The following is a 24,267-nucleotide window of genomic DNA, read 5'->3' on the forward strand; positions in this document are numbered from 1 at the left end:
TTTAAGTATCATATGCGTATTTAAAACTAAGAGGTGTAAAAGTATGTACGGGTACATGAAATGCATTGCAAAATATTCTCTTCCTTTTCGCTCTTTACATTTCTTGATGTTTTAGTGTCTTTTATAATGAAAATATTTTGTATGTGTGTTCACTGTTGTAAATTCAATTGAAATTTAAGAAACCATTATGAAAACAAAATGTGATTCACCTGATTTTTTATTGTTTTTCTTACGAATATTTTCATTTTCCGATCAGTTGACAATTTCTTCACTTTACATTTTAATGTGATATCGTTTTATCATTTTCGAAAAATAGTATAAATTGCAAGTAAATTTTTTAAATCAAGTATAGTTTTAACTTTATTGTAAATCAATAAAGGTCAAGAAAGGAAAAATATTAAAATTTAAAAATGTTTTCAACATTAAAAATTACCCTAGTAGTTTTGGCTACTGTCTACTCTTGTACTGAAGCAGCTAAAGTCAAGTAAGTTTACACTAAAAATAAAGATTGGAATTTTAAATATTAATTTTAACGAATTTATAAAGACTTTGCGTTGGTAATGCTAAATCTTTGGAAAAATGTCAAGCAATGGGTGATGCATTGAGAGTTCAAAAGGCTAACGCTGATTTTGAATGTGTTTCAAATAAAAATTGTATTGATACTGTTGCTGGTGGATCAGCTGATGCTACAATTGTTGATGCTGATGAACATCCAAATGTTTTGAAAAAACTTGAAGCTGTTTTATTTGAATCGTACGATGATAGCAACTTAATTGTTGCTCTAATTGATGCCGACAAAGTTAATCAATTAAATAATTTGCCATTGTAAGTAAAACTTTATTTTTAGGAATGAATGGAATTAATGTTTATAATTTTCTATTTGGCAGATCATTTGACAAAAAAGATATTCGTTTGTTCCATTCTGCTCTTTACATTAACTATTATAGAAATGGTCGTAAATGTGAAAGAGTTGTACGTCCAAATAAGGGATCACAAATTATTTTGGAAAGATACCATGAAATCAAAGATTCTAAGAACAAGAAACTTGTTTGCATTGAAAACGAAAAATTAGTTATTAAACCAATAAGTGAATTCAAAAATTGCCATGTAGAAGCAAATATTCCTAATGCTGTCATGATCAAGAAAGGAGCATCAAACAAAAATGATGTTATTGAAGCATTTTTAACAGCTGCTAATAAAGTTGGACGTGGACGTCAATTCCAATTATTTGGCCCATTCAAAGGAACAAGCAATTTGATCTTCAGAGATGAAACTAAAACTTTGGAACGAGTTCATTCTGAACCAAATGGAATATCTGTTGATAAATTCTTAGATTTACATTGTGGAAATACTGAAAATCATGATCATGCCCATGATCATGAACATGACCATGATCATGATCATGATCACGGTCACCATCATCATCATCATTAGTATGATCATGATTATTTTAAAATTTGAAAATTGAAATAATGTTTTTGTGCAAAATAAAATTTTATTAAAAATAAAAATGGTTTTTTGTAATCTTAAAGTAAAGTAGAGTAATGATATTAGGATTTTTTGAATATCTTATTATATATCATATTCCTCTTAATAGTGAAGATTATTCGAAGATTATTTCAGTTTTGCGCGATTTATGTTTGGCAAGCAATTAGAAACTCAAAAGTTTGCTTTGGAAATATTTGAGGTATGAACAGTTTTAACATTATTTCTCTCAAAGTGTAATTATTGTAGTATGTGGATAATATTCATTATGTTCAATACACAGAAAGGTCAAATTCAAATTATACCAACTATTTCAATCTACATACATATTAGTTTGGAATTTTTAAGATATCTCAAAAATTTTTTATTTGTTTGCAAAAAGCATAATATGTATTTTACTATATAATGTTAAATTCGATTAAATAAAGTAAAATTATACGGTGGGTTTAAGTAGAACTAGTGATAGCGCTCCTCTCTTTATAATATTAGGTTGTATTCAAAATTTTAAAGTAATAAAAGAATAAAAAATTAAAATTAACTCTTCTGTAAAAATTTTTTCTTGTTAAAACTGTATTGTGTAATTTTGCATACATTCAGGCGAAATTTTACAAAAAATTTCAGAAAAAGTTGTGTTAGCATACAAAATTCAACCGTTTAAATTTTTTTACCAATATATGATTGTTCTCAATTTGACTGTTGATATTTTCCTTAAAAGAAATTTTTCCTTAAAAGAACTGAGAATAAATTAAATATATGTACGAATATTACAACAATAAACACGATAAAGACAATTGGAAATTGTGATATCGATAACTGTGATAGATACGACAAATGTAAAATGAACTAAATAGAAATCCTTTATTCAAAAATAAAGGATTTCTATTTAGTTCTTTTTAGTTGTTGACAAAAGGATTATATAGTTGTTAATATAATGCTTAAGTACTTAAACTTGGAGTGGTGGGATTTCTTAAATTCTTTACTTTTCTTCAAATCCCAGAAACTGTTAAACTTTAACATCTGTTTTTAAACAAACATTTTTCATATTTTCGATTAAAAGCAGAAAAATATCGAAAAATGCTTAAATCAGTGTTTCAGTTGGTTGAATAAATATACTTATTCGTCGTTTATACATACACATGTTTTAATACTGAGAATAACTAATTGCTGCAGAGTGCTCAAAAATAATAAATTAATAAAAATGTACGATTTTTTGTCTGTGGTATAATTGTAGATTCTCTGTACCATTTTTTTACCCATACGAACGTATTTTCGAAGGTTTAATATTTAAGGTTCGAAATATACTAATACTTTGCCTTACCGTTTGCAACGTTAAGAAATAATGATCTGAGATATAGACTCAAGGGTATGTTTCTGGAAGGTCCTAATGTTCTCAAGTGGAGTAATTAAAAAACAAAAACAAAACATACTTTTACAGAAGGTAATGAAAACGAGCAAAATTGCAACAAAAATTTTTACTATTTTTTAATCATTTTTACTTTTTTATGGTTTGTGAAATAGGGGCTTGGTTTTCAAAAATATGATTTTCCCACATATTGGCAGACAGCATTGATAATGATCTACTCACACAATTTACATTCACGTTTGCAATTTTTCTGTGTTATGCATTAAATTTTAAAAATCAAATTCTTGAAGAATTACTCGATACTTTTGGTTAAATGATGTGCCCATCCAGCAAAGATTTTTCCTTTATATAATAATAAAATAGTTTTCCGTAAAATCGAGTTCAGGTATATCTACATTTGTTTTCATTCCAACATTTAACTAGGAAAGAAGGAAACTTTAGGAAAGAAGGCGTGTGAACAAATAAACGCAATCTAATAGTGTGCAGATGAACCGTGTTATCTAACTAACTAAAGTTAGTACTAAACGAAATCTTATTGTCACTTTTATTTTGAACCTTAGTTTTGGATTTAAAGAAAAATTTTTTTTGAGTAGATGGAAATTTTTAAATAGAATAAGAAATGTGGTAAAAGAACGAATGCGTAAGAATTTTTTCAAGCTTTTCAGCACTTTTCCAAAAAATTTTTGGAAAAAGTGCTTATTAGTTTCACTCTGTCCGTCCGTCCGTCCGTGTGTCTGTTTACAAAACTTCTACACCCTTGGAGATAGAAGGCCGAAATTTCATACGTACACAGATCTTAACTAGAAACTAATTTTCGTAAAACATAATTTTTACCTATCTCACCCCCTCTAAAAGTTATACCCCCCCAAAACCCTAAAAATGCCATTTTTCAACTATTGACTGTGGTATAACCATATGCATTTTTTTAATTTTTCAATCGCAGAAATATATTTTCAATAGCTGGCTTCCTCTATCGGCATACTATATTTGAATTTAAAAACACAAAATGGCCGCTAAAATGTACCGTTATCTAAAAGCAGCTTTTTTCAGATTTTTGGTCACGTTTTTCTTCAACACCCTACGTTGTATGGAGTTTATTACATCTGTTAGACACTAGTAAATTGTTCATTTCTTTGGAAGAAAATTTTTTTCCACATCCACCCCCTCTCGAGTTATCGTCACTTGAAATTTGTAAAATTTGAATTTTTGACGCCTTATATTTGCGTATGAGCATTATGTTAACCCCTCTTTATATTAATTTTTACTCTATTTCAAAGACTGCAGAAATCGTTCATCCTAAATATATGCAATCCTAGAAATAGTTTCGTATACATATGAATGAAAATAATTTTAATATTGTGGTAGATATACATAGACTGTATTTAAAAGAAGTATTTTCACTTCAGTTGAAGGGAAAAGTGCTACAATACAAACCATTGGTTTGACTCAAATTTATTAAATAATTACATTTATTTGCAGATTTCTTGAATTTTATGAGTACCCTTATAATTTATAAATATGAAACTAGAAGCTATGTAATCTCTAACATTTCTCATATTTCGAAATTCATTTATGTATATGTAACTAACTGAAAAGACGCTTATCAAATGTAGGCTGGTTCTTTTGCATAAAGCTCTACCAAACGATAAAATTCAAAAGAATTTGAACAATGTGTGAGCGCCTAGCTAACGATTTGTTTGTAGTGTACAAAAATGCAAATTAAAATTTAATTTATTTAAACTTTAAACAAAACTTTATTTTCTAGCTAGACGATTATCGAATACCAATTACGTTTATTCTTTAGCTAGAATTACTTTTTCCTAATAATTTTATAACTGTTATTGTTTTAATTAATGCAACAATGAAATTTTAATGTAAATTATATTTTCGGAATAAAAAAGTAAATCAATAAGTGTCTGATTCGCACAATTCAATTTTCCAAGCTTTTTCCTAAAAATATCGAAAAATAGTTTAATATTTATTTTTGAAACAGTTTAATATTTTTTTCTTTTTAAATATAATAAAGGTAAGGGGTTTTCACAATTCCAAAATATTGAATGAAAAGAAAAAAACGCCCTCTAGATTATTAGAATGAAAAATTTTCATAAATTTCAAGTTGGTTGTCCGTCTGATTAATTATTTTGTTCTTTATGCAAAGTTGTCCTTGCATTGCGCTCTCAATGCTCAAAATTAATTTTTATAGTTATCAGTTGCAATATTCTCTAAATAAGAAAATTTGAAAACTTAAGATTTAATAGTCATATAAATACACAATCGAAGATTCTAGAAGAATATCTAAAAGAAGCCCCAGACCAAACCCAACTTTCTCTGTTTGTAGAAATGTTTCTGTCGTTTTGCTCAAGTACTTTTTGATATTTGAAAAATGCCCCGCTAAATACCTACTGTATCACCAATCAATTGTAGATTTTCAAAAAGCAATAGTTAGTTTTTACATCTTTGGAGCAAAAAATTAAGCTAAAAAAAAACAATTATTTAAATGAAGTTTCGTTAAATGGAGCGCACTTCAAAACATGTTTTTTTGGAAAATTGAGATGCACTGAGACCCACAGAGCATGCCATTCACGAGATTATTTTTGTTTTTTCTTCAATTTTTCATAAACCACGCTAAGATACTAAATTTCAAAGATTAGCAATTCATTTAAATGTCATTTCAATGGTCGAACTATGAAGTACTATGACTCCATGTTAAAATTCCAAACGAAGTTTTTGAAGCTCTACAACTGCTGTTTTAAGAAATGGTTTCACAAAATTGTCTGTGTTATATTAAATAATTTGTTTAATAAACTTTAATTGTTAGAAATAGGAGTAGGTATAAAAAAAAAAACATGAAATTTTACTCATTATTGGCAATTCCACAAGACGCTTATTGTCTCTCATATTTTGTAATGTAATACGTGCCATATATAAAACTAAGTTGTCAGAAATTCATTACAATCATTCCTTGGTATTTTAATAACTGAATTTAAATGGAAGATGTTTTTACATTTAAAATATGACAATGTTCTACAGTGCGTGTAATTTGTTATTGCATTTCTTAAGAAAAAGATTTTTTCAACAATTTTTTATTTATCATTAATCAATTTTGAAAATGGTATAAAATGGGAATGCACTTTTCAACTCGAACATAGTCTTAACTTAATTGTAATTCGATAAAGGTCAAGAAGGCAAAAATATTAAAATTTAAAAATGTTTTCAACATTAAAAATTACCCTAGTAGTTTTGGCTACTGTCTACTCTTGCACTGAAGCAGCTAAAGTCAAGTAAGTTTATACTAAAAATAAATATTGGAATTTTAAATATTAATTTTAACGAAATTAAACAAGACTTTGCGTTGATAATGCTAAATCTTTGGAAAAATGTCAAGCAATGGGTGATGCATTGAGAGTTCAAAAAGCTAACGCCGATTTTGAATGTGTTTCAAATAGAAATTGTATTGATACGGTTGCTGGTGGATCAGCTGATGCTACAATTGTTGATGCTGATGAACATCCAAATGTTTTGAAAAAACTTGAAGCTGTTTTATTTGAATCGTACGATGATAGCAATTTAATTGTTGCCTTAATTGATGCCGACAAAGTTAATCAATTAAATGATTTGCCATTGTAAGTAAAACTTTATTTTTAGGAATGAATGGAGTTAAGGTTTATTATTTTCTATTTGACAGATCTTATGACAAAAAAGATATTCGTTTGTTCCATTCTGCTCTTTACATTAACTATTATAGAAATGGCCGTAAATGTGAAAGAGTTGTACGTCCAAATAAAGGATCACAAATTATTTTGGAAAGATACCATGAAATCAAGAATTCTAAGAACAAGAAACTTGTTTGTATTGAAAATGAAAAATTAGTTATTAAACCAATAAGTGAATTCAAAAATTGCCATGTAGAAGCAAATATTCCTAATGCTGTTATGATAAAGAAAGGTGCATCAAACAAAAAGGATATTACTGAAGCATTTTTAACAGCTGCTAATAAAGTTGGACGTGGACGTCAATTCCAATTATTTGGCCCATTCAAAGGAACAAGCAATTTGATCTTCAGAGATGAAACTAAAGCTTTAGAACGAGTTCATTCTGAACCAAATGGAATATCTGTTGATAAATTCTTAGATTTACATTGTGGAAGTACTGAAAATCACGATCATGCTCACGATCATGAACACGATCATGATCATGACCATGGTCATCACCATCATCATTAAAACACCAGATCAAAATTAAATAGCTGTTTATTTTATTATTGGGGTGAAATGCAAGTTAATTTTTAGCGTCACTTTTTCTTACATCACAATTTTGCAGGTTTTTTTTTTCGTACCTTATTTTAAGTTTTTGAAATGTTAAAATTAATTATGCCTATACAAAAAATAAAGATTAATCATCGTGGAGTAAAAGGGTTTTTAAAATAAAAGATTATTATAGAAGTTCGTCGAGGCGAATATCAAAATCAATATTTTTATCTTTAGGGCTAATTTTTTATATCAGTGGATATACTTAGGCCAAGTTTCAATTATCACATATATTAATATTTCACAAAAGAGCCCAAATATAGAAAGTTTTTGTTAACCTTTACTTTTCAGAGATTTACTGCAACGTTTAAAAGTACTTTGATAATAACTATTAGTAGAACAAGTTCTGTATTCTCTAATACGAAGCTGGTTTTCGATTCAGGTGACTCAGGTGTATTTTAAACATTAAATACGTTTATTGGAATTTTTTGGCATGGGGTTCCGTAAACTTTTAAAGTTAAAAAATAATTTTTGGAATTGGAAATGTTGCTTAAAGTAAATTACTTATAAAAATTATAAAATTAGTCATCAACAAAAAAAAGATTAACAATTGCAGAGGTCTTATGTCAACAGCTTTTTCAATAAAATATTGAAAAGTAGTACAGTAAAGACGTGATTGTGTCTTTTGCCATTTGACTAGATTGTGTTCCTTTTTCATTGATGCCAACGAGTCCAAGAGTAAAAATTTTTTTCTTTAATAGTAAAGTTACATTCGAATTCAAAAATTTCTTAAGTCTTAAAAAGTTAAAAAGTACAAGTGATAAAATTGTAGAAAAGTAGAAAAAATTTTGATAAGTTTCGACTAAGTATGCTAAGAAAATAACTAGAAAATTATTTTATTTAAAAACGAGAAAAAATAGAGTTGACTTTGTCAACTCTGTGATACACGTACGAATTTGTTATCCTATATGTGCGAATAAATATGCTGTAACTGACTATGTGACAGACTATGACTTTAAGTTGCCGTATTACCATATTAATTTCAGTACAGTGTTTTTCAAAATACTGTATGTGCCAAACTACTACTGAAGTTGTATGGCAGCTACCAGAAAGAGCCAAGCAATTTTAACGAATTTTATCAAACACATTGGTCCTACTATTATATTCGCTTGTGTGAAATTTCAATACCATAGCTTTTATAGTTTCTGCGATATAGCCATATAAATTAAATAGGGTTCTGGCACTAGCTACAATAAATCATTTGTGAAAATTTGGTGAACTTAGCTCAATTAGTTTTTGAGTTATCGCTGGGACGGACGGACAAAAGGACAGACAAAGCTAAATCAACTCAGAATTCGACTCTGATCAAAAACATACACTTGAGTCTATATCTAAGACCGTTATTTCTTAGCGTTACAAACGGTAAGGCAAATTTAGTATACCCTTCGAACATACGTTCGTACGGGTATAATAATAAGTTCAATAATATTTTATTGCATTTTTCAATTATTTTCAAGATAGACCACTTCGTCTGTTAGCATCTTCGTCCATGGCTTGCAAATTTTTAAATGATAAAATATAAAATCACGTTACTTGAAAAGTTGCATGTAATGATTTTCACATTTTGCCATGTCAGAATAAAATTTACCATTACCAGAATAGAAAAGCAGGTTTGTGAGATATTATCAAAGACTGGGTTTAATGAAAATATTATGGCAGCTTATTTCTTTTAGAGAAAGGAATAAAAAATTTACAATAATTTAAACAGTAGGCTTACAAACAGGAGGCAGAGAAAATTATATTGACTTTCTCATTTCCTTTTTTTCATAATTTCTTAAACTTAGAATAAAAATTTTGCTTAAATGCTCTCTATATTTTATTGTTTACTTATTGCACAATGAGCGAACAACATAAAACTATGCATATTTTCTATGAGTCAATGTGTTATGATCATTATGTATGAGAGTTAGCATACTTTTGTAGAGTTGATTGGAGAGAAAATCTTCTACTTAAATTTACGCAGTTGTCATATTTTTATAAACGTTAATCCTATAATTTAATTGATTGTGAAGTTAGGAAAAAGAAGAATACATTTTTTATACATTATACGTAATATCAGAAATGGTTTGGTTATCAATTATTAATATCAATCACCATCTTAAAATTTTTTGGCACTTCTAAAACGAGAAATTCATATTTACACGATACGTAATAATACCAACACATATACAATACATATACGATATGTTTACATTTACAGAATGTAATAACCGTCCGTCCATAAAAAGCTAGGCCCATCATAAAGACCTTAGAACACAAGAGGAATAGAAGACAATAGAGTAAAATAGTTTTGGTTTTTTCCCTTGAACTGGACTCATACCGGAGACTAAGAACTTTTTTAACGGACGCTCAGTAGAATGAAGATATTATAGGAAATTCTCCACGTTGCATCAAAACATAATAATTAACAAAAACCGCCAACCAACATACCTCATTTGACATATGTTTGCATGATTGTGTATTTGTTTGCAAACAACTACGTTTAATATTAAGTTTGTTTCATGTAAACAATTTAATTGTCATAATAAAATATTCTTACGCGTTAGTGAACTAGTTGAAATTGCAATTAATTTAAATTCCGTTTAAAATAATTATGTCAGTTAAGGTGAAAGCCGTTATCAAATAGCAATTATGTTAATAAATACCGAATATATAGATTAACATTCTTAACTAATTTTGTTTTGAGATCAAAAAGCAGATCAAGCGTAAAACTTACACCATTGAATTTTCCAAGCTTTTGCTTAACGAATTTAGAAACAAAAAGCTGTAGTTGAGTATTAGTTCTAATGTTGATGTTATTTTGTTGTTTTCTAATTTAACTCCAATGGTTTTTCCAATTACATTTGAAATTTTAAATGTTCCTTGTTCTTACTTTGAATTTGAGTATATTTCATTAGTTCGATTTTTAAAAAAATAATAAATATTTTTGTTTTAAATATCGTCCGTCAGGTTTGGTTGTAAATTTATATTGAAATTGTTTTAAGGTTCTCGTTGTAGTAGATGATATCGATGTTATATAGACAACAATTCATTATTTCTATTTTAAGACGTCATATTAGTTTTGACATCAAAATCATCAAAAACCAATTGATTAAGAGCATTAGAAGTCGGCTGGAACAAGCTCATAAATATTGGTAAATAACCTAGTAAAGTAAAAATTATGGTTATATTTTTACTGACCCAATTGCGTATAAAAAGGAACACTATGTGATGACATCAAATTTCGCATTAAACTTTTAAAGCTATGTAGGTCTAACTTCAAAAAGTGAAATATAAAAGTCCGCCCTTCATATGTATTTATATTCCTTTTAAAATTAATTTTTGGCAATTCGGGCAGAATAATTTTTTTAATTTTCCAAAACATTGAGTAGTTTTTTCAAACAAGTAGATACTTACTATCAAACACATCATAATGCATGTATGAAAGGCTATTAGTGCGAACATTGAATACACATTTGAAATATTGTCGTTCTCCTCTATCGCTATTTACTTTGTTAGTTTGTTTACTATTAAAATTGGAAATTTTTTCCTCTGTCATGAAATTTATGCAATCGTATTAAGATTAATGACTCATTTTAATCGTTAGAATTTTTCTGATGAAAATTCTAATTTTCCGATCAGTAGACAATTTGTTTTTCTTAATACCTATTCAATAGCATGTTATCATTTTCTTTGACCTAAAATAGTATAAAATGCAAGTTAATTTTCTAAATTAGGCATAGTTTTAACTTTACTGTAATCCAATAAAGATCAAGGAATAAAAAGACTTAAAAATGTTTTCTATATTAAAAATTACTCTAATAGTTTTGGCTATTGTCTACTCTTGCACTGAAGCAGCTAAAGTCAAGTAAGTTTACACTAAAAATAAATATTGGAATTAATTTTAACGAAAAATTTTAACTAAATATTAATTTTAACGAAATTATAAAGACTTTGCGTTGATAATGCTAAATCTTTGGAAAAATGTCAAGCTATGGGTGATGCATTAAGAGTTCAAAAAGCTGATAAGAATCCTGATTTTGAATGTATTTCAAATGATAAATGCATTGATGCTGTTACCGATGAGTCAGCCGATGCAACAATTGTTGATGCTGATGAACATCCAAATGTTTTGAAAAAACTTGAAGCTGTTTTATTTGAATCATATGATGATAGCAATTTAATTGTGGCCTTAATTGATGCCGACAAAGTTAATCAATTAAATGATTTGCCATTGTAAGTAAAACTTTACATTATTTTTGAAAATGAATGGAAGAATTAATTTTTATTATTTTCTATTTGGCAGATCTTATGACAAAAAAGATATTCGTTTGTTCCATTCTGCTCTTTACATTAACTATTATAGAAATGGTCGTAAATGTGAAAGAGTTGTACGTCCAAATAAAGGATCACAAATTATTTTGGAAAGATACCATGAAATCAAGGATTCTAAGAAAAAGAAACTTGTTTGCATTGAAAATGAAAAATTAGTTATCAAATCAATAAGTGAATTCAAAAATTGCCATGTAGAAGCAAATATTCCTAATGCTGTTATGATAAAGAAAGGTGCATCAAACAAAAATGATGTTATTGAAGCATTTTTAACAGCTGCTAATAAAGTTGGACTTGGACGTCAATTCCAATTATTTGGCCCATTTAAAGGAACAAGCAATTTGATCTTCAGAGATGAAACTAAAACTTTGGAACGAGTTCATTCTAAACCAAATGGAATATCTGTTGACAAATTCTTAGATTTACATTGTGGAAGTACTGAAAATCATGGTCACGCTCACGATCATGAACATGATCATGACGGCGATCATCATCATCATCATTAAGGATGAACTGATTTGCATGAAAATTGTGTTAGACTTTTTTACTATTGTAATATACTATATTTTTTAAGATTTAAAGAGAGACGTTTGACGAAAATAAAATATTTTTAGTATACATTTAATACAATTGTGGTTACTTTGTTAATTAATTGCCCATTTTTTTTGGATTGCGGTTGAACTTAAGTTTTCGGTCTTAATTAATTTCTTTCGGTTTAATTCAAGTTTTCGAAAATTACTCCACTACGATGGAACGACTATACTAATAGATAAGGTAAACTTTGTGAATTCCGGAAAAATGGAGAGCAAAAGAGAAAATGCTGGTTTTGGTGGTATTAACTGATGTTTACTGATCTATGACTCTGATTGTGTAATTATAATTCACAATAAACGTAAGTTAATTTTACGGTCAGAAAAAATTTTCATGTGTGTAAAGAATTAAACTTAATCTTCAAGCATCTCGTTTTTTACATTTTGTAAAAGAGACATTTGAAAGAGACAAGTTTTACCGATTTAGCCAAAGTAAAGTTTGCCTTCTTTTTTGTATTTTTCTAGAGCTTCATCAGTATAAAAATTAAAATCTCTTACAACTTTTTTAAGGTAGCTACAAATTTCTAGGGCACTTTTTGTTATATGAAATATTTTTAAATAATTAAAATATTTGGACTGAAAACTTTTCTTTTGAAAGTAGATTTGAATTCGACTTTTAAGAAAACAAAATATATTTGTTGCACTTTTCCACCGTCTTTATTTAAATTTTATTACAGTTACATTTGCTTATAAGGTAATATTTAAATTGTTTTTATTTTGAGCGTTTCTCATCACGTCCTTTACCGCTGCGTTCAAATTTTCTGTTAAACATATCTGTATTCAAATCTTCATTTTTTCTGTATCGGTCCTCATTAATATCAGTGCGGAAAATTTTATAACGATCGTTGTCTAAATACTTGTAACCTCTAAGATAATTTTCATAGGTGTCGTCATTCATAATATCAGAAGTTTGACGGTAACCATTTTCTTCCAAAATATCGCGAAAACGATCAATATTTGGAATTTGATAACTTTTTCTAACATCATACATTTGCCTATAAAGATCAATATCAGGTTTGCGTTCAACATCACTCATTTCACGCATTTGATCGTTTAACATTTGACGATTTTGGTCGGTGTTGTACATTTGGCGATAACGAGTGGCATCACGTAGACGTTGCATCATATATTTAACATACGGAAGCTCACGCATTTGGTCATTATTTAAAACTTCTCGATTGCGATCGACGTCGTACATTTGATCATAAGAATTAAGCTCACCTAATCGTCTAAAGTCTCCGATTCTGTTAAGTCTGTCAACGTCTTGAGTGTTTAAAAATTTATCATCATCTAAAAATTGACGACCATAAATTTGGCGATTGTTGTTTTGAAATCTATTCATATTTTGCATTTGAACAATATCATCATCTCTTAAAGGTTGGCGATAGCGAGCATTGTCATATAAAGTTTCATAATCATTTTTAACATCATACATTTGGCGATATACGTCTGGAATACGGTTACCATTTTCGTCTCGTTCAAGGAATTTCCTATAACGATCCGTGTCATATTGATTTTCATCTAAAAGTTGACGATTGTTATATTGACGCATTTCATACTCGTTTAAAAATCGATCATCACGATCAAGGGTTTGTTGCTGACGTTTCAAATCCATGACTCTAGGATAAGTATCCTTAAACATTTCTCTATTTTGAACATCCTCTACTAATTGACGATTACGAATAATGTCATACAACATGCGATTGCGATCGAAATCGGTATAACGATTAAGCTCTTGCTCTAAATCAAGGTTTGAAGTTGGGAAGGTGGATGTAACGTCTAATACATACTGTTTATATGGATTTAAATTTAACATTTGACGGAAACGAACTGCATCAGATAGACGTTGTGATCTATCTAAACCTGAATACTGTCTGTATGGATCATATACATTGTATAATATTCTTTGGCGAATCATATCTAAAACAGGGACTTGTTGCATTACAAGTTCACGCATTTGATTATTTAACAAATCATCATTAAATCTCATTTCTTGAGGAAAACGATCGTTAAGTAAAAATGTTTGACGAGTTAACGAAGGGTTCATCATAAAGAAATAACGATACATATCGAAACGTGGTTGATTGCGCATTTCTTCCATATATTGACGATAACGATCTGAGTCCATCATGTTCATATCGCGATTAGAATATTTCATCTCCAACATTTGACGTTGGAAATTTTTGTCAGATATGCAAAATAATTTATCTAATTGAGTTTCATCCAATCCATTTCCCATTTTACGCGTTAAAGAAAATTCAACAGCATCATCCTATCATAAGAATTTTTTTTAATTAATTATTACTTAAAAAATTTCAATAACTTACATCAAAAAGGACATTCTTTAATCCACGATATTCTCCAAATAATTTTAATTGACTTGTTGTTTGAGAACGACGCTTCTCATTTAAAACTTTAACAATTTGCTTGAAATAATTTATAAAATAAAGTCTATCATCATCTAAATCGCGCCCATAAATTGTACGAACAGATCCAGTGTCAAAATTGCATTTTTCATATGAATTTAAATCGGATAGTTCTAAGGTTGGACAAATCAAAACCTTACCACTTAAATCATATTCATTTAATTGATTGAAACGTAAAAATCTAATCGGTTCAAAATTTCGATTATTTTGAATATTTTTCATTTCTTCTTGATTTCTATAAACGAATTCAGTTTGATCACGAATTTTATCCATTGGACTAAACATCATTCTACGATTTTGTGAAGGGATTTCATTAACAGAATTTAATACGTCATACTGGAATGGTATTAACCGATCGCAAATATTTCTATCTTGTCTAATCATATCAAAGTAAAGCGCAGCTCTAATTGATCGAATATCATCCATATCGAAATCTCTACAAATATATTGGAAATTAATAATTAAATTAAAAATTAAAATAATTTAAATTTTGCACTTACATTGGCCTAGTTCTAATACTATCCACGGTAATATCTTGATCAGCTACTGCAACAATATAACTTTTTTTCGAATATTCTTCATATAAATATGGACGAAGTCCAAAATTTCTTGCCAACATTTCATATTGATATTCAAGTATAACAAAATCACATTTTCCTTCTTTGACTTTCTCGACACAAACATCAACTGTATTCATGCAGCATTCTAATTTATATTCATACTTATTATTCAATAATAACTGTTTTAGATCATTACATTTGTCAAGTTCTACTTGTCTTGTAACACAGAGTCTAGAAATCAAAACAAAATTAGAGTATATTCATTTGAAAATTTGAAAGTGGTTATAAAAGTTTAATACATACCTTAAATCTCGAGTTTCATCAAACAGTTTTCTATCCTGAAACAGTTTTCCAGGGTAGCCATGTATTGCTACTATAAATAAGCAAAGGATTGTTAAAAGTTTCAGAAGCTGTGCCATTCTTAATCAATATAATATTCGATTGAATACAAAATTGAATTTGACATAACACTCAGTTCTTTTCATTGCTTATATACCCTGGTGATATGCCCTTTATTCTTGAATTGTTTTTTTAATCTCTTTTTTTTTGTCCAAATATAACCAGACATTTTAATCGTGGTCAAAATTACATTAATATTTTTAAATTTTGTTTTTCTTTTGTAATTTTAATGATTACCTTTATCACCATATTTTTTTAACTCATTTACGATCACTTTGTAATGGCAAAGAACGGGACTAAATTAAAACAAAATAGTATACTAAAAATAATGAAAATTTGATAAAAATGGCATTGCACCATTTTGTAGAAATTTTTTCTTTTATTATAAAAATTTTTGAAAAATTACGTGATGTAAGATCACCTGATGTCAACCGCAGGAGATAATTGTTTCTTTTTTCATATTATGAGAGAATAAGAAATTTCTTTTCATAAATTTTTGATAATGGCCAAGTAAACCAGCTGATTAAATTGAATATTAAATGGATGTTGAACTTAAAATCAATTCAAATTAAATAATGCAAGTAAAAGTAAAATTTTTGTTATACTTAAAGAAATTTGTTTCTATGTCAATGAATTCTAAAAGATTAATAATGAAAGTGACGAAACCTTAACAAAATAATAGAAAGAAAATAATTAAAATAAAAAGATTAGAAGTTCGTATTACTTAAGGATGACAAGCATAAAATATTATTCCCTCTTATTAGTTTTCGTACCCTGGTCTATTTCACACGAATTTTTCACATAAATTAATGAGGTAATTAAGCGGAGCCGGTTTATTCTCTGTACAAGGTTTAATCTGATGAACGAGTGCAACTACTTATAAAAATTTAAGAATAATTAAACACTTAACAAGTGATTGTACATAAATCCGTGACAAAACATAAATTGTAAGTGTATAACAAAAATTTTTCTTACTTTTGATGCTTGTTTGTTGAGATTGGAAAATTTTGAAATAATTTAGTTATTTTAGGATTCGCTAGTATAGGTTTGACTAAAATAACAAAGAAGTCCAAGAAATTGAATCGCAACCGTGAATAATTCGTTGTTAGTTTTACAAAATAACAAACAATTTTTCTTTAAAATAAATAAATATAGTGTCGTAAATCCAGAAAAGTAGTGATATGGCAAAAAATCTAACTAACTGCTAAAGTAATAAATGAATTTGTAATAAAAACTGATTCAAACATGATTTTTTGCTTAATTCCCTACTTAATCCAAAATCAAACTTAAAAAAACAATTGCTTAAATTTACTTAGAAATAGTAGCAGCAAACGAATTACTCTGATCTCTTATAGCAAGTATACATTCTAGGTACTAAAGCATCAAGTTAAAGTAACAGTAGTGAGTGGATGAAGGAACATTTTGTTAACAAAAAGAGAACGTTGAATGTTTTGAAAAGAAATAGATTTCGAAGTGATCCTTAAATCAATCGCTGACATCCAAAATGCAGTGTTAATGTAATGTTATACATTTTGCCTGTGGTCCATTATGTAGAATAAAAAAAATTATTCAATGCAATTGAAGTTAATTCATAGTGAAAAAATCGAGACTACCTTTTTACTAGCTATATAAAAACAGTGTTACAAAGATTATTCAATTAAAAATTTTGACCAGGCCAAACAATTTGCTTAGTGCCAAATTATACATTTTAATAGCTAACCCATATCGTTTTGAAATATTTGGTAACTTGTATTGTGTAAACATATTAAAGCTTAGAACTCAAAAAGTAGGTTTTCAAACAATCACGTATTATGCCTTATTTGTTCCTTATTCTGAATTTTATTGAAGTGAAACTTCAATACTTAACTATGGTTTTAATTTTTTGAAAGTAAATAAAAACAAATAAAATTAATTTTATTATTATAATCGTAATCTAAATTTTCATTGTGAATTAGACTCATCATAATTATTTTTTATATTTATTTAAAATTCCAACACTATAAGGGAAGCATTACGATACAGAGGAAAGTAAAACAGAAAATTTTCCATTATTGAAGGTTATAGGAAATTTTTTAAAATAATGGTGACAAGATCAGATTTTAAAGAAAAAAAAAAGATACAGGTATCCCACGGAGGTCGGTTAACATAATTTTTGTGATCCGAATAGTTCAACGTTAAGTGAAATTACGAGATATATATTGAAAGCGGTACCTGTTAAAAAATCATCTTAATTTGTATGTGCATATTTTATTAATGTATTTTGTTTATACAAAAATTTGTGCTGTACGGAAAGATATTCCCTGAAATGAAGGGCAGATATTTTCCGTTATAGGGTCTTTCTTCATCGTATTGAAAATATATTTATATATTTCATATGTTTGAACAAAAAATTATGATTTTTAACAACGTTCTCTACATACATTATTTGTAGGTAATATTATCGTTACATCCAGTGATGCTTTCCCAAAATTTTATCAACCGGTTCGCAGTGAAAAATAATTTTGGTTCATATTCTTTGCTAATAAAATACAAAGTAGAATGAAAAAAATATACCACTTTTATTGCTCTATTCATTTCAAAAAATAAAAAATTGTTTAAATATAACAAAAACATAACGAAAAATTCAAATTTATTACCATGTATATATGATACTATAAATATTAATTCATTTTAGATATTTCCAAATAGCTAATTGATTTTCTGTATATTCCTTGGCTTTGGATTTTTTAACCCTGAGTTATGGTTCCTTAACCAACTTGTTACATAGGGAACTGCACTCCAACTTTGCAGTGGTTCACCAAGTAAGTTTAAAGTCATAAGATTTGATAAATCCTTCACCGATAATCAAGATCTTATGTCGGTAATTATAAGGTTCATCAGAGAAAACCCCCGCTCTGCTTCAGCACTGCTAACAGCAATGGTATTTATAATATTTTTCGCTTTTTGAATGTTTTCTTGAATTTTAGGAATTTCCTGATTGCCATTGCTTATTATATCTTCTAAATAATTACGGAAATCATTCTTATGGATATCAAATTTGAAAACATTTCCAAATTCTTCAAATTTCTCTTCGGCCTCTAACCACGGAACCATAATATGTTCAATTTTCCATGTACTCGGCTCTAGCAAATTTGCTAGTTCATAAATTTTGGTGTTTTCAATATTTTTTTTATCACTACTTGATCTTATTTGAGAACAATCTATCAATCTTAATTTCATATTCTTGATGATGCTGTCAATAAGAGAATCTCTAGGCAGGTTTCCATAAATTTTATTTTCAGTAAAATTAATATTTTTTAATGCTTCGGAGTTAATAACTTCATCTACTTTTTCTTCGTAAAAACCGCGACTGTTTTTGAGGATTTGGAAGGCATTAATTGTTCTTCTAATTAGTTGATCGCCTCTGGCAATGTTTGTATTTCTAGCTTGAAGTGCGTTGGATAATAGAGAGCACTCCTGAAGGATGTCGATCATTAGAGCTAAATCTATTAGGAAATATTTGTTTTGTAATCGTTTTGCCATTCCAGAAAACTTTTGAATATGAAAACATTACAAAAGTATTTTTACTTTATGTCTACTAATTATAAAATGCCGGTTCGCGCGAACCTTAAGATTTTTATCAAACGGTTTGCGCGAACCGGTAGGAAAGCATCATTGGTTACATCTTTAAAACATGGTCTAGTCTAGATCATCAAATAATCATTCAAAGTTGTACGCATAAAATCTTCCATACAAAAATCTTGTGTATTTCTGCCAAATGGACGATCAATCTTGAAAATCTTCGGTTCAAGAGTAACAAATGAGTTGCAGCGCTATGATTGAATTTAATATTTATTGTTATGTTGGTTATTACAGCTTAAGCTTTCACTTTTAATACAACTACCGCCATTGTTTCATTGTACAATTTTACGTCATAAATTTAATTAATAAAAATATTTATAAATAGAAAATTAAAATTTAATTTAATAATTATTTTAATTTATGTTTTCCTTTTGACAACATATTATTTAGCATAAATGAACATTGCAATTAAATTGATAAGCAACAGAAAAATATTTTTATTCTCATAAACAAAATAATTTCATAAACAAAATTGAAGATCAATAAACTTGTAGAGATATTTTTGAAATTTTCATTACATATGTGCTTTTTTATTTAAAATCAATTAATTTTTTTAATTAAATACGAAAGTGAGTTTGAAATTTTACCATAGGAAAAATATTCATGTTCAAATTCGTAGATCCATAGGAAGTAAATGAATTAAATTAATCTGCGTTTGACTAACCCTCCATTTCCTAGAGCCGTGATGAGCAACCTTTTTTTAAATTGGGCTAAATGAGAAAAAGCAATCGTTTCCCGAGTCGCAGTTATAGCAGATTTATTTTCTAGTTTCAGTAATAAGTAAGTTTAATTTCAGTAATAAGTAATTTCAAGGCATTTTGTAGTTATTTTTAAATGCTTATTGAATGTATCTTAAGTATTATAATTATTTTATTAAACTTATACATATATTATTATAAAAATTGTGATTGAAAAATTATAAGAAAAAATAAAAATAAGTTTTAATGAGAAATTTGACACTGCTTCTTGTCGACAAGTATAGAAATATTTGCGGGTGTATTAGAAACTGCGACACGTAAACAGCTTTCCAACCTTTCATCATTAAGACGATTTCGAGCTGGTTTTTAATAATTTTCATTTTTGAAAAAAGCTATTCGCATTGATATGTATTTCCGAAGATACCGCCCATCTTTCTTTTTATCAAACTTATTTTATTATTTTTTTGTATTGATGAAAATTAACCGATTCAAACCATGCTAAAGTTAAAAATTCGTATAAGAAATAGATATGTATGTATATTAAATTAAATTTTTTAGACTATGTTAAAACAAAACGGTGTACAAAAGATAGTACGCATTGAGCATACTGCGAAAAGCCAACATTTAACCAAAAAAAAATATTGTCTTTGAGAAATCTTCTTTTGAAACAATAAGTAAATAAGTGAATAAGTGAAACAAACTTAATTTTTTTTTTAATTGGCAAAAAAAATTTGTCGGGCCGAAAAAAAATATCAGCTGGTTGCTCATCACTGGCCTAGAGCTTAAGTAGCCAATAATTAGAATTAACAAAACACTTGATTTATCTTGGAATTTACTTGGTTTTGTAGTAGATATTTTGTTTACAAGTTGATGGGAAATGGTGGTTGCAAAAATGTTTTGTCTAGTTTACTTCATGATCAGTTTAAGAAAAAATTTAAGTCACAGTAGCAGAAATATTATTAATTTAATTTTTTTCTTTTTCAATTGATTCAGCGATTTTTCCATTTTAGGGACTTTGTTCCATAAAACTTTTCTGATTTGAAATCTTAAATGGGGTTTTCATAGTCATATAAATATAAATTTTCAAAAAATTTCCTTTCAGTTTAATATTTTTCTGTTCATAATTAAGTTAAAGTGTAATTTTACGATGTTATACAAATTATTGTTAATATTTTGTTTGACTGCGGTCGGGCAAGCAATTGGTTATAGACAAGCTGCAAGGTAATAAAAATTATTGAAATTATAAACTAATAATTCTAATGTTAAATCCAAGTAAATTAATAAAATTTATTATAATTTAAGATTATGTGTTCTTCGTTCTATTGAATTTAGTAAGTGCAATGATATGCGACAAGCACTTATCGATAACCACCTCTATAATCGTTTAGAATGTACATTAGGCACCATTGATGAATGTATTCGAAAAATTAATTATAATGAAGCTGATGTAATGGTATTAGATACAAAAATGCAACATTTAGCATTTGATAAAGGTCTCCGTTCAATTCTTTGGGAATTATATAGTAATGATGATGTTATTGTTGCATTAGGAAATGAAAATTTAACTTTAGCTGATCTTAAAAAATATCCATTGTAAGTTTTTAAATTTTTTTTTTTTCTAAATTAATTAAAATTAAAATTTTTTATAATTATACATGTATTTGTATATGTAGAAATTTCGATGAACGTGATTTACGATTAGCACATTCAGCACTTTTCTTTAATAAAATTCGTTTTGGAAAAAATACATGTGAAATTCAACGTAGTCTTGATCAAAGAAATTCAATAATTTTTATTAGACAAAAGGATTTAAAATATGGTAATGTGATTGGTAAAAAATTAATTTGTAGAGATTTAACGTTGCGTGATGTTAGTGATTATTATGTATGTAATTTTGAAACGGGACCAATTAATGCAATTCTTAGTCGTGTTGGAGATTTTGCAAGACGTGGTGAATTAATAAGTATTTTTAATGAATTACTTCGTTATTTTGGACCAAATGGATGTTTAAGAAATTATGTTCAGTTAGCTGGTTTGTATCAAGGAGAACACGATGTTATTTTCAATGTAAGCTTTTAAAAATTGAAAATATTTTAAAATTATAATTAGTTTAAGTTTTGTTCAACGATACTGAAGTATTTAAAGATTATATTCCAAAAACTTTTTACAAAATGTGTTAAAACATTTGCGAAATGCATTGAAGTTAACGAGTTTTTACTCAAGTAAAAATATGGTAATAAATTTTACTTGTTCTATAGCTTTAATTTTCGTCGACTACCTGAACGTTTCATAGAAATGTTCAATGTTTCGTATAAATTACTAATTTCCTACAAATAAGTTAGTTTTCCAAAAAAACTTTGGATTCAGAAAACACAACACTGAGATTGGTTATAGTTTCTGTACAATCCTGTCACTTTCATTCTGGAGACACTATGACGCGAGTGTTGCTTTCCAATTTTTATTTTACGAATCGTGAGTGTTGTAAATATTTTTATTGATTGTAGCTTTAAAAAAGAATGATTTTTTAATGTGCAAATTGGTAATGTTCCAGGGAATAGTTTAAAATTTTTGAAGAAAAAACTTAACATTTTGGTATTAGGACACTTTTTATAAAAAATAAGTATTTCTATCGCGGTTAGATATTTCCTATATCGCAGGTAGAGTTTATTTAAATTGCAATTCTTAAATTTAAAACTACTTTTGAAATGCTTATTTCAATATTATGCAAAATACGAGTATTTTCAAAATAATTAAATTTACATATTATGTCAAATTTTTTATATTTAGTGACCACTGCCCCTGCTATTATTTTGACAATCATACTAATCAATCATACTAGTCTTATACTAATCAGGCCAACGTAATGACTTATCTTTTTGAATAAAATTTAATTGAAATTATGTTTGAAATTGAAATTAATATTAAAATTGAAATTATGTTTATTAAAATATTGTAACTTTTGAACATTTTTGTATTTTGTACTTATAGGAAGACATACAACTCTTTAGTGCTATAAGAACTGAAATTAATGGTGTTACTGATTCTGATATGAATGCAATGCTTTGTGATGGCAACATTATTGAAAATTAATATGAAAAGATGACTGGAAGAGGAACCGAAGGTGGACGTGAATCAATTAGTGATTCAATTTTTCTAATTATAAAAAAGAACTCACACTTATTGATTTCTATTATTCTAAAAGATACGCAAATACATATTTGTTAAAAAATTGGGACAGTTTTATTGATTCTTCATTAAGTTTGAGGATTTTACCAATTTTGATTTAATACCGGTTTTTAATACTTACTATTTAGAATAATTGAGGGAAAAATGACTGGAACGCAATTGTTTTTGAAATTATTCAAGATTCATTAAATAGAAAAATTTCTTATGCTTTTCTTTAAATAGCATTTTTACTTTATGCTCCACGACGCATAGCCCATAAAATTAATTAATTTATTAAGGCTTTTGTTTTAGAAAATTAAATAATGCGCATGAAATGTTTCAATTCTGTATAACTTAATAGTGTTATAAAAATTATATTTAATGTTTTAGTATGAATGATGACAGTAATTTAACACTAGAAAGACTGAAATTTTGTATATACCCATGTTGCCCAAAAGCAGTCAAAATGACTACATTGTATAAGAATAACTAATGTACAAAAAAAATTTGTTCAAAATTCATTTTTAATATTTTTTTATATTATTTAAAGTTAAATAACGAGTTATTAGTAAATATTTAGGGCGCAAATGATATAAAATAACTTATTAGAACTTGTTAGAACAAGTATCACTGCATAAAGGTATGAAAAACCATTATGAGCCACTGCATGAGTTACCAAACCAACAATTTATCATATACTTGCATGCCATTATGTAACAATCATCGAAATAAATGTTATTTCAATACCAAAATATTCAAATCCAAAGTGGTCATATAAGAAATTTACTCAGTTCAATAATAAGTTATTTGATTATTTTAAATTTCACTAACAGTCAAAATGACTGCTTTTGAGCTACATAGATATAACACATACATATACCGGAAATAAAGGATGGGGGAGGTAACTATAATTATCAATGAACGCATTTTTATGTTATACAAAAAGTCATAAAATTTTATGAAATTATATACGTAATTTTTTTTCTAATTGAAATTAAAAAGCAATCAAAATGACTTCCTTGGGCAATCTAGTGTTAATAAAACAGTTTTTCGTGTAACTACGAATTTTTTAGTTTATTAACAGCGAAAGTAATTGGGTTTAATTTAAGAGTCTTTGAATACTTTCTTAGCAAGGCAAGCTAGTTTGTCGTTGTAATCTTCCTTCATTACATTTCTATGTTAAAATAATTTTCAATTGGAATAAGATTTCTTCCATTTACTATGAAATGCAATCCTTTAAGAAATTTTTTTATAACCAACCTAATTAAAATTAGAATTTTATAAATTCCAAAATATTTGAATTTCATCTTTACTAATTTTAGAATTTTACTATACTTAAACT

General features: G+C 27.6%; 5 protein-coding genes across 5 annotated transcripts; 4 read left to right on the plus strand and 1 right to left on the minus strand.

Annotated features, from left to right (window-relative positions):
- Positions 1 to 364: 364 nt before the first annotated feature.
- Positions 365 to 1,498, plus strand: LOC129619120 (transferrin-like). The gene is made up of 3 exons (XM_055534214.1): positions 365 to 484; positions 547 to 825; positions 888 to 1,498. The coding sequence occupies exons 1-3, from the start codon at positions 411 to 413 to the stop codon at positions 1,432 to 1,434; spliced, it is 900 nt and encodes a 299-aa protein (XP_055390189.1). The 5' UTR covers positions 365 to 410; the 3' UTR covers positions 1,435 to 1,498.
- Positions 1,499 to 6,003: 4,505 nt separating this feature from the next.
- LOC129619125 (transferrin-like) lies at positions 6,004 to 7,172 on the plus strand. Its single transcript, XM_055534218.1, has 3 exons — positions 6,004 to 6,129; positions 6,193 to 6,471; positions 6,534 to 7,172. The coding sequence occupies exons 1-3, from the start codon at positions 6,056 to 6,058 to the stop codon at positions 7,069 to 7,071; spliced, it is 891 nt and encodes a 296-aa protein (XP_055390193.1). The 5' UTR covers positions 6,004 to 6,055; the 3' UTR covers positions 7,072 to 7,172.
- Positions 7,173 to 10,893: 3,721 nt separating this feature from the next.
- LOC129619122 (transferrin-like) lies at positions 10,894 to 12,097 on the plus strand. Its single transcript, XM_055534216.1, has 3 exons — positions 10,894 to 11,002; positions 11,086 to 11,370; positions 11,441 to 12,097. The coding sequence occupies exons 1-3, from the start codon at positions 10,929 to 10,931 to the stop codon at positions 11,970 to 11,972; spliced, it is 891 nt and encodes a 296-aa protein (XP_055390191.1). The 5' UTR covers positions 10,894 to 10,928; the 3' UTR covers positions 11,973 to 12,097.
- Positions 12,098 to 12,713: 616 nt separating this feature from the next.
- LOC129619064 (uncharacterized) lies at positions 12,714 to 15,467 on the minus strand. Its single transcript, XM_055534142.1, has 4 exons — positions 15,346 to 15,467; positions 14,983 to 15,273; positions 14,384 to 14,918; positions 12,714 to 14,328 (listed from the first exon to the last, which is right to left on the minus strand). Exons 1-4 carry the CDS (start codon positions 15,459 to 15,461, stop codon positions 12,769 to 12,771), a joined length of 2,502 nt encoding a protein of 833 aa, XP_055390117.1. The 5' UTR covers positions 15,462 to 15,467; the 3' UTR covers positions 12,714 to 12,768.
- A 5,409-nt stretch (positions 15,468 to 20,876) lies between these two features.
- LOC129619128 (uncharacterized) lies at positions 20,877 to 22,982 on the plus strand. Its single transcript, XM_055534220.1, has 4 exons — positions 20,877 to 20,981; positions 21,063 to 21,353; positions 21,434 to 21,827; positions 22,749 to 22,982. The coding sequence occupies exons 1-4, from the start codon at positions 20,908 to 20,910 to the stop codon at positions 22,848 to 22,850; spliced, it is 861 nt and encodes a 286-aa protein (XP_055390195.1). The 5' UTR covers positions 20,877 to 20,907; the 3' UTR covers positions 22,851 to 22,982.
- The last annotated feature ends 1,285 nt before the right edge of the window (positions 22,983 to 24,267 follow it).

Source organism: Condylostylus longicornis, unplaced genomic scaffold (assembly GCF_029603195.1).
Source record: "Condylostylus longicornis isolate FDR11 unplaced genomic scaffold, ASM2960319v2 ptg000010l, whole genome shotgun sequence".
Lineage (NCBI taxonomy): Eukaryota > Metazoa > Arthropoda > Insecta > Diptera > Dolichopodidae > Condylostylus > Condylostylus longicornis.